The sequence below is a fragment of the Abrus precatorius genome, unplaced genomic scaffold (assembly GCF_003935025.1).
Source record: "Abrus precatorius isolate BTA unplaced genomic scaffold, Abrus_2018 Scaffold6, whole genome shotgun sequence".
Taxonomy (NCBI): Eukaryota; Viridiplantae; Streptophyta; class Magnoliopsida; order Fabales; family Fabaceae; genus Abrus; species Abrus precatorius.
In genome coordinates, this window is record NW_020874406.1 from 9,457,440 (window position 1) to 9,468,564 (window position 11,125).

Consider the following 11,125-nt stretch of genomic DNA (forward strand, 5'->3'; position numbering starts at 1 on the left):
ATTAAAATATTAAAAATATTTAATATTTATTTTATCTAATTAAAAACATTAAGACATTAAACTTTTATAATACTTTTGTGTTCAATATTTTTAAAATATATTCTTACGGGCACTTGTTATCACTACACAATTAAACCAACTACCTCTTGTTCTTTTTCAACCATTTGCTCCACAGGCGCGGGTTAAATGTTTGAAAATCCCTTCTGCTGACAGAGAAGAAGAAGATCGTGGCTTCTGAAGTTAAGGATTATGTCGATGTTTCACACAAACATGTTTGATTCTCACCAACACATGCTTGACATGTCATCAACCCATAAGACTTTCTGTGAGAGTGATTTGGGAAAGGCAAGAGATGATGAGTACGAGAGCAAATCTGGCACCGAGACCATGGACGCTCATTCCAGCGATGACCAAGAGCCCAACCAACGTCCCAACAAGAAGGGGTACCACCGCCACACACAGCGCCAAATTCAAGAAATGGAAGCGTAATTACCATATAATACTAAAACTCCTTTTATCTGATAATAATATATATGAAATATACGCTTGCTTTTCTCAGTTCGCTTACTTGGTATTATATGTTTTGAACTTGGCTTTTATCAGCTTCTTCCAGCAGTGTCCTCATCCAGATGACAAGCAAAGAAAAGAACTGAGCCGGGAACTTGGGCTAGAACCTTTGCAAGTTAAGTTTTGGTTCCAAAACAAGCGCACCCAGATGAAAGTAAGGGAGAGACTAGACAGCCTCTAAATATGGACAAAAGTTATATTACATTGAACTTTTTAAGTATTCTTAATTTTTTTGCTTTAGTCAAATTCAAGATGCTTCTTTGTGCTGGTCATATATATAGGCTCAACATGAACGACATGAGAATACTATTTTGAAAGCAGAGAATGAGAAGCTTCGTGCCGAGAACAATAGGTACAAGGAGGCCCTAACCAATGCAACATGTCCCAACTGTGGAGGCCCTGCTACTCTTGGCGAAATGTCCTTCGACGAGCAACATTTGAGGATTGAGAATGCTCGATTAAGAGAAGAGGTACGAAATGTACATCAAACTAGCTTGTTAATCAATTAACTAACTTCCATTCCCGGTGAATAATGTAAAAGATTATTTCTTGTTGGTCTTATAACTAACCATTTTATTTAAAAAAAAAACAAACAAAAAAAAAACTTCAGATTGATAGGATTTCAGGAATTGCAACCAAATACGTTGGAAAGCCCGTGACTTCGTATTCAAACCTTTCATCTCATAATAACAATCACGTGCCTGTTGGTAACTACGGAGCACAGTCAGGGATGGTAGGAGAAATGTATGGTGGTAGCGACCTTCTTAGGTCACTTCCAGCACCTGCTGATGCTGACAAACCCATGATTGTGGAGCTCGCCGTTGCAGCAATGGAGGAACTAACAAGATTGGCTCAGGTGGGTGACCCTTTATGGGTCCCCAACAACCACCGTACTGAGATTCTTAATGAAGATGAATATTTGAGGTCTTTCCCTAGAGGAATAGGTCCCAAGCATGTGGGCTTAAGATCTGAAGCTTCAAGAGAATCCACTGTGGTTATCATGAATCATATGAATCTTGTCGATATCCTTATGGATGTGGTGGGTGTTAATTAATTTAGGTTACCAACAATTTCTTAGTTAGTGTTTCTATTATACATTAGTTTGTCGAGTGCATGGGACAGTCATGACAATGACGTTGATACGGTTTTCAGAACCAATGGTCAACTGTGTTTTGCGGCATTGTTTCGAGAGCGTTGACGCTTGAAGTGCTTTCAACTGGAGTCGCAGGAAACTACAACGGAGCCTTGCAAGTGGTACTTAATTTTTCTCCCTTCAATATCTTATTTTCATATAATTATGCATTTCATCATGTAACACATCTTTTCTCTTTCTTTCAGATGTCAGCTGAGTTCCAGGTACCTTCACCACTTGTTCCAACTCGTGAGAACTATTTCGTAAGGTACTGTAAGCAGCACCCAGATGGGATATGGGCCGTGGTGGATGTTTCCTTGGATAATCTGCGACCCACCACAATCTCGAGAAGCCGAAGAAGGCCCTCTGGTTGTTTAATTCAAGAATTACCAAATGGATACTCGAAGGTAGGCGACACTTTGATTAATTGATCTTCTAGATGTCCATGGTTGAACAAAACTCTAAGTTAATTATAAGTGGCTCTCTTCTTGTGTTATAAACTCTCAGGTTACATGGATTGAACATGTAGAAGTGGATGATAGAGCTGTGCATAATATATATAAACCTCTTGTTAATTCCGGGCTTGCCTTTGGTGCTAAACGCTGGGTGGCTACATTAGATAGACAATGCGAACGTCTTGCCAGTTCAATGGCCAATTACATACCTGCAGGGGACCTTTGTGGTAAGTGGCACATCAATTTAATTTTTTCTTTTATTTTTCAAGTCCCTTTGGTATATATATACATAAATCACGAGTGAGCATGAATTTGGAATGTGCTTTAAATATACACAATACAGTGATAACGAGTCCTGAGGGAAGGAAAGGTATGCTGAAGCTGGCGGAGAGAATGGTGATTAGCTATTGTAGTGGAGTTGGTGCTTCTACAGCACATGCTTGGACAACGCTATCTGCAACTGGGTGCGATGATGTAAGGGTGATGACCAGGAAGAGTACGGATGACCCAGGAAGACCACCCGGTATAGTGCTCTGTGCTGCCACTTCTTTCTGGCTTCCGGTTCCTCCAAAGAGGGTTTTTGATTTCCTTCGTGATGAAAACTCTAGAAATGAGGTATGTATGAGATTTCAGTGCTTATTGCCTTCTTCTTTTTTTCTTCTTTTTTTTCATAATATGATAGGTAGTAAGACAAAGAAACACATCAAGAACTTAGTAGCTATTATTCATTCTTGAAGCTTACACACATTCAATTTACTCTATAGTGGGACATTCTCTCCAATGGAGGTTTAGTTCAAGAAATGGCACACATAGCAAATGGCCGTGATCCTGGCAACTCTGTCTCTTTACTTCGAGTCAATGTAAGATTTTGCTATAGCATGCCACAGAGGTACTTTTGATATACCCACAACCTAACCTAACATTGTCTTTTGGTAAAAACCTGCTATATAGGGTACAAATTCGAGCCAAAGTAATATGCTGATACTTCAAGAGAGTTGCACTGATTCTACCGGCTCATATGTAGTTTATGCTCCTGTTGATATCGTTGCCATGAATGTAGTATTGAGTGGAGGGGATCCAGATTATGTTGCCCTGCTTCCCTCGGGCTTTGCTATTCTTCCTGATGGGCCTGGATCAAACGGAGGAGCAGTACTTGATGTTGGATCTGGAGGTTCTCTGCTTACAGTTGCATTTCAGATCTTAGTTGATTCAGCCCCAACAGCAAAGCTATCTCTAGGTTCAGTGGCCACTGTTAACAGTTTAATTAAGTGCACAGTTGAAAGGATCAAAGTTGCAGTCATACGAGACGGCACCTAATTTCAGAAGCTTCACATGGTAATCAAATTTATCACTTTTTTATTTATATTAGTTGATTTCATCCTTATAACTTGTTAGTGGGAAGAATTTTTTTAAGGATTGAAGTTGAATTAATATTTAAGCTAAGTAAAATGAACAAAAATTGAGGAAAGTGTTTTCGACTGACTTGTGTATAACTCATTCACCTCTTAGTCCAACCTTCTAAGTTGGCAAAAGAAGACACTGAAAAGTACTGTTTCATTTGTTGCAGACAGAACAAAGATAGACACAGATGACAAGGTCGGAGTGGTACCAACTTAGTTTTCAAGACGGGGAACAAGTCAATGAACGCACCTTGGAGTATCTCTTCAATGTTAGAACTTTGAAGAATCTTAGGTTCGGGTATTGACTTTCACTAATGAAAATGAAAGTAGTTCCATCCAGCCTAATGTTTTAACATAGCTAGCATAACTGCAAATTTTATGTTTGTTATTTACTTTAGCGTAGAATTTTCCCGTTGTATTGTAGGCTTGCTTGAGCAAAGTTTCCTCAAGTGGTGTTAAGTTCACTTTCCTGTTGTATTGTAAACTCGAGCAAATTTTCGTCTCACTTTGAATATTTCTTTGGATTTCGCTTTTTAAAAATGAGAAAACATTTAAATTTGAGACTTTATCTTCAATTTAAATCTGAGAAAAATTAAATCCTATTTCTTTACTATTTTCCCTACTGTTACTATTATAATTTAACACATCTTTATTATATAAAAATTAAACATTATTTTTTCAAAACATTTAAAATGAAAGTCAAGTATGAAAAAAACTATGAATGATAAATTTAAAAAGTTAAGAATAATAGAAACAAATTTGAAGTTTTATCTAAAATAAGTCATTTTTAATTATTTGTATTTAACATAAAAATTACCTAGTTAAAAATTTTACGTAATTTAAAAAAAATATTTTCCAAATACATTCTATATAGTAATTTTGACTTACTTTATTAAAATACAATCTTATTTCTTTTGTATTATCCTTATAATTTTGTTTTATAGAAAAATAGAGGAATTTAAATTTAAATTTAATTTTTTTCTCCATTTTATTGTAAAAAAATAGTGTAGAGATTAACGTAACAAATCAAGAATGAAAATAACATTACGCATCATTATTTAAATATTTATTGGAAAACTTTGATAATATCATATGAAAAAATTATTTTATCTTATGCTCTTTACATAACACATATTATATATTTCCATTCAAATACTTTTTTTTGTTAGGTTTGGCTTAGTTGAATCGATTGAAATTTAAGCTTTAAGACTTTATTTTAAAGTCTAAAGAAAAAGTAATTGTTTTTTATCTTTCCTAAAACTAACCAATCGATACGGGTCAAATAATTTATTTTGTGACATTTAAGTTTAACCTGCCAATATGAGTGGTATGATATATAGGTGTAAACTCTTCTGATGTCAAAATGAACTTTTGTTTTTATTTCTTTTATTTATATCAACGGGGCTTCCATAAAAATCATTAAGATGTCAACGGAGGGAGTTATTAGAGTAACTAGTAATTAGTATTATTCAAATTTAAATACTATGCAAGAGAAATAACAGCACCGCACTCTAAAAATACATTATTTTTTTGAATTTACTAATATGTTTTTCATCAATTTAAACAAATTAGATCTAGATTCTTTTTGTTTGTGGCAGAAACTGAACATCTACTATTTTTGCTTAAATAAAAATTTTTGTTTTAAGAAAAAATAATTTATTTAAACAAAAATATAAAAAATAATAATTTTTTTATATAAAATTAACTTAAACAAATTTTGTGTGTTGCAGATTTATTTAAGTGAATCTGTAAAACTTTATTTAAACTAATTTTATATATAAAAATGTTATAGTTTTGTATATTTTTACTTAAGCAACTTTATTTTTATTTAAGTAAAATTACATATGAATATTCAATTTTTACCATAGCTGCATAAAATTCAGATCCCAACGAATCGTAGTTCATATCTCGTGTGATTCAATCCCACAAAATGCACGGTTGAGCTAATTAAATACTCCTCGATTGGTGGCACCTTATAGGAGCAGTCTGTATTCTCTGGCGCTGCATTCCACTTACCTTGCCCCAGTTATCGGGGTTTGAAGTAATGACTCCTCCAAATTTAAATTGTCATCCTTTATGAGCAAAATATTATGTATATAAGATTATCTTTCCTTACATTATATGGGTGATTGCTTTGCAGATAAATTAAATAACAATAAAATCTTATTTTGATAAGTAAAATCTCATGTAATATTATTAAACTTCATCAAATATTAAATTCTTAGAGGTATTATATACTGTGAGATTTCTTTTAATATTTTTTCTCTTTTAATCTTTGTTGCACAACTAAAATTATACAACCAAGTAACCTTCTTTACATATATTCCAATCACTTGAACTAATTTTCCATCATCTTTTCATTAATTCGAATAACCAAAAAATCATTAAAAAATAGTTAGGGTATTAAGGCGTTCTTAATTTTTTTTTTGTATGCTAATGGCTAAATAATGTTGTGGAAACAATTGTTCACTATTACTGCTTTACTTTATTTTGTGTGTGATTAATTGCTCTGTAGGCGGCATCTTCATGAATTAATTGGCCCTTTTCTTTTGGTAAACCAACCTAATCGAATCAATTCATTGTGTAATTTAATTTATTTATAAATCAAATTAACTAATTCATCAATTTTATTAAACCCTGTATTTTTATGACGCGAGTTTAAATTTTATTGTCAATTTGAGGATTTCATTGGTAGATGATCTATAAATATCATTCTAAGCATTTTTTTTTAAGTGTGAAAGACATATCTTGACCCCATTCAACTCTTGGGATCTAATTTACTTAAATTTTTTATGACCAAAAAAATAACTATGCATCCATATACTTTCTAGTAATTAAACACTATAAATATTTTTATTATCAATTAGTTAAACATCATTCTAGATATGATTTTAAAATTATAATTATAAAATTTATTTTTTTTAGTTAAATGTATACTACCTTCGTTATGCGGGTTATTATTATTTAAAACTTTAATTACATTTTAAATATTATAGCTAATTAGCTAATTCTCATTTAACATTTCCGAAATTCTTTTTTGATGATTAATCAAGAATTTTAGAATGTTTATTTAAGAATATTGCTATCGAACTACTTGTTAACATTTGTGTTGTTTGCTAACAATAACATTAATAAATACTAGATATCAAGAAATTAAAGGAAAAAAAAAGAATAGGGGAACCCTAATTAATATTACCATCTCAACCATAATTATAAGACAAACGAGATGCTACCTTTAAAATTTTTGTGAAACAAAATAATTGTGCAAAATAAAATTTAAAAATACATAGATAACTTGTTCAAAATTCAATCAGATAGTTGGTGAAACCAATCAATGTAATAAAAAAATAGCATGCAGAGGGCCCCTAAGTGGGTAGTGTTTCTTTAAGATGTGGGGTACCATGGCATGAAAAAGATTCGACGCCTAAGTAATGGTACAGGTTAATGAAACTTCTGCTACTTGTCCCAACACGAAATTCACCCATTTATCAAATGATGATCCTCCCTTTTATCAAAAATAAGGGAGAGGGTTTTAAAATGGGACTTGTATAGAATCTAATTAAATCGAACGCTTAATTGGTAGAATAATGACTGGGTATTGAGTAATAAGGATTTCAAGTTAGTTATTTTGTCTCCTAAACAGAAAGAACAGGAGGGCACAGGTGAATCTGAATTCTACATTGAGGCTCATGAAAAACAAAGGGAATGCACAAAGGATGCGGTGCAGAGTAAAGTATTGCACCTCAAATGTTGTGTGCTGTTTTCCATGGTTTCTGAGAAGCGAGAACAAATCTGTTTTCATTGAAGCTTAATAGTCGTGGATTTTCAGTCAACAAAGCCAACTCGTCTCTATAAGCTCTTGGGATGTTTAGCCCTGCACTAATAAACTAAGGTATAAGTGAATACATGTTAACTAAAAATTTTTAATAATCAAGTTATAAAAGAAATATAAAATTCATTTATTTCTTTTTTATTTAAAAAATATTATAAATACATCTTTTCACATAATTTTCAATATGATGATTATTTATAATTTATAATTAATATCTTAAAGGCAGTCTTTAATATTAAAATGAGTGAAAAGAAGGACAATTCCCGATGGAAAATTATGGTCGTATCGGATAAAGTGGGTTGTGTTGAAACAGTGAGTGCAGCTTCGATGTCTTACCGGTACCCTTGTAATTTTCATTATGCCTCTGTTTACACAATAGTGGAGTGCCTTGTGTAATTATATTGTCATACTGAACTGGGGGTACACTGTTATGTATACATGCATAATTTAAAACAACAATAACATATGAGTGAAACTCAGAGAGCCACCGACCCAGAGGAAATGGCGGTGATGATGAACGCATCTACAGTTAAAATTTTAATGATTTTCTGCAGTAATAGTTAATTCGTAGAAGAAAACAGAGGAGTGAATTAAAATTGCAGATGGTACCTCTCCTGCACCCACGATATTTACTAAGCATGAAGGCGATGATAAGCACTGTAAGACTCAGAAAATCAGTAGCGGTTGCCGGAAATTAAGAATCAGCAGCAGCAATGTCACTGAGTTCTTTTATGCATTTTGCTCTGTAAGACTGCAGCAGAGGCGTAGTTGATGGTAACAGAGGCCGTAGGGGTTAATATTTAATTCGTGAGACAGAGAAAGGACCAAAGACGATTACTAGGCTTTATGTGGTTTCCTTTCCTTTTAAACCTTTTGGGTTGGCACAGTTAACTTTTTAAATACAGTGAATGATATAAAAGAGAGGCTAAGGTACGTGGATGCTAATGATTTTGCTACAGGGTCCTAAAATTTAGGGCTGGAATGGGAATCTTCGAGTCTACAGATAAATCTAGCTTTTTGGTTATGAAATGTGCATTGCCCCTTGAATTTTTATTAATGAAAAAGTACGTTTAAATGACTAATAAAGAGAGGAAGATGGGTTTCTGACGGCAATGGGTAAAAATTAAAAATAAATCACTGAAATAGTATAATTTGAAATAATTTATTAAAATAGTTGAAACAAAAGTGTTTTGCATAAAAAATTGTACACTTAAAATGCGTCAGTGGTCTTGAGAGATGATACATGTTACACTCGAGAGAGTAAAGTCTCCAATATGCATCATTGCCTTTACTTGCTGTCATGTTTTGATCATGCATCGAGTAGAACTTGATGGATATGCGTCAATCCCTCTGCATATAAGCGGCAACCAGTAATGTAATGTTACCGAAAAGAGGGATAAAAAGTTAAAGCAACGAAGCAAACCCGCAACTAATTAATATTTTAATAGAATGAACGATGCTATTATATATTATCCTATGCATTTAAGAAATTGTGTTATGGGAAGTTATATAAAGTTTAAATGGAAAAAATATTTGGTTTATTTACTTTAAATTTATACATTTCATCCATCTTCTTCACCGGTGTAACTTTTTCTAGCGCGCATACTCAATGAAAGTTTTTTTAGATTATTCAAGTATCTTATAAATTAAAAAAAATAAAAGAAAGAGAATTTTAATCTAAAAGAATTTTACATGATTGTGAGAACAATACAAGGATTGTTAATAAAAATAAGTGTTAGTATAATACAACTAGTAAATGTAATAATTTAATTAATAATGTTATAACTCCAACTTTCACTGTAATACTGAAGGTCATGTTTTCTTAAGGTATAATGGGTATATTCTTCAAAACTTATTATGCATCTATAATATAGTTGAGACTTGAGAGATACAAAACAAAAGAAAGGATGAGTAAATCATTCATAAATTATATTATAAAAAAATATTAATTGCTTAATGAATAAAACATAACTAAATAATTGATTCATAAATCAAATAGTTATTGCAGTATCTTTTATGTGTATTTTTTCCGTAAACTAATTACTTATCTATTTCTTTAATTTGTGAGTTGAAGATTGAGAATTTTGTGCCCACAATTTAGATAGTATTATAGGTACAAAATCCTAAACAGGGAACTAAGTGTTAGTGTACAATTCTATTATAGTCACTCTGAGCAATTCACACTCTAATCAATCTTGGTATACTCTAGTGTTTGTCAGGATAGTTTAGTATATTTCTCATTTTTTTTGTAATACAAATTAGTTAATTTTGATATTTTGCTAGGACTTGAGTACTTTGTTGTCCATAGTCACACTAATACTATTTGCCCCTCACTTGTACTTGGTGTTTTCAACCATTCTTCTTGTGAAATCAATTCATAATCATAAAGAAATCAAAGCTATTCACAGCCACCATTATGTCCATTTGGTATAAGTTTCAATATAATTACACATCCCTTAACAAGAGAACAATTCATATCATAGATATGGCTATTTATTTATTTTTTCAGATTTCATACACACCAACTTGTAAAATTCATAACTAAATTAATATAAATCCAAAAATCATGAAATTAGTGGAGTTTTCTTTATTTAAGTATCTACTTTCATATAAAAATACAATCATAAATCAGACACATAGAGAGAATCATACGAGACTTATTTTCTCTCTACTATTCACAGGATACAATTCTCAAAACTCAATATTTTGGAAAATTTATAACTAATTCATTACACTTCCAAAAATTATGAAGTCAACAAGGTTGTGTTACTATAAGTATTTATTATCTACAAAAGTACTAATATAGAACAAACCTTTATATATTTTAGTTAAAAACCCACTTTCTATCTGCAGGTATTGTCTTATTTTAATAACAAATTCTTAGAAAAATCATAATTGATTCATTTTAAATCTTAATGTTATGAAATTAGTAGTTGTTCTCCTATGTATATCTATTTTTAAGAAAAAGTACATGTTTTACATGTTAGATTTGTTTTACATGAAATTACTAGAGTTGTTCTCCTATGTATATCTATCCTTTCGCCCACCAAGCGACAGATGGCGACTCTACTGGAGACTATATGAGAGTTAAGCCTCTTTATGATAGAGAGTGCGATTTATTATGACGCGTTTGTTTATTTAATTTTTTTCTTTTTTTTTCTTTTTTTGTGTGCTTGTTTAATTGTTTGTAAATATTTGATAACTCTAGGATAGATGCTTATTCTGAATGTTTGTAACTAAGGATAGTGAACTTGTAAATTTCAAAATAATTGTTCACCTTAGGATAGAGGACCATATTTGGAAATGTTAGATTTGTTTTACATGTTAGATTTTTTAGGTTTAAGGTATAAAAGGTTTGTATGTCCCTATCACATACTACACTTTTCATTCATTATTTACATGAGAACAGCTCTATACCCGAGCCTGAGTTGTTAGACTAAAAATGAAAAGGGGCAGTCTAGGCAAAATTTAGGGTTTTAAAAGAGGCCTGCTAAGTTGAAAACCTGAAAGAGTGGCTTAGGAAAAAATTAGGGTTTGAAAAAATAAAAATTAAAAAGAGAGAAGGGAAGCTAGCAAGGCTAAAAACCCAAAAAGGTGGTCTTGGCTAAAGTGGTACTATCAAATTAGGGCAATTTGGAAAAAATAAAAAAGAGAGAAGGGAAGCTGGCTAGGCTAAAAACTCAAAAGACGATCTTGGCAAAAGTGACATCATCAAATCGGGGCAATTTGGAGTGTCAAA

At 32.0% G+C, this 11,125-nt stretch overlaps 1 protein-coding gene across 1 annotated transcript; it reads left to right on the forward strand.

Annotated features, from left to right (window-relative positions):
* Nucleotides 1–255: 255 nt before the first annotated feature.
* On the forward strand, nucleotides 256–3,797 carry LOC113869440 (homeobox-leucine zipper protein MERISTEM L1-like). Its single transcript, XM_027505761.1, has 11 exons — nucleotides 256–485; nucleotides 604–721; nucleotides 849–1,037; nucleotides 1,178–1,606; nucleotides 1,720–1,821; nucleotides 1,906–2,106; nucleotides 2,207–2,381; nucleotides 2,498–2,769; nucleotides 2,919–3,014; nucleotides 3,106–3,489; nucleotides 3,722–3,797. Exons 1-10 carry the CDS (start codon nucleotides 256–258, stop codon nucleotides 3,469–3,471), a joined length of 2,178 nt encoding a protein of 725 aa, XP_027361562.1. The 3' UTR covers nucleotides 3,472–3,489; nucleotides 3,722–3,797.
* Nucleotides 3,798–11,125: the final 7,328 nt, after the last annotated feature.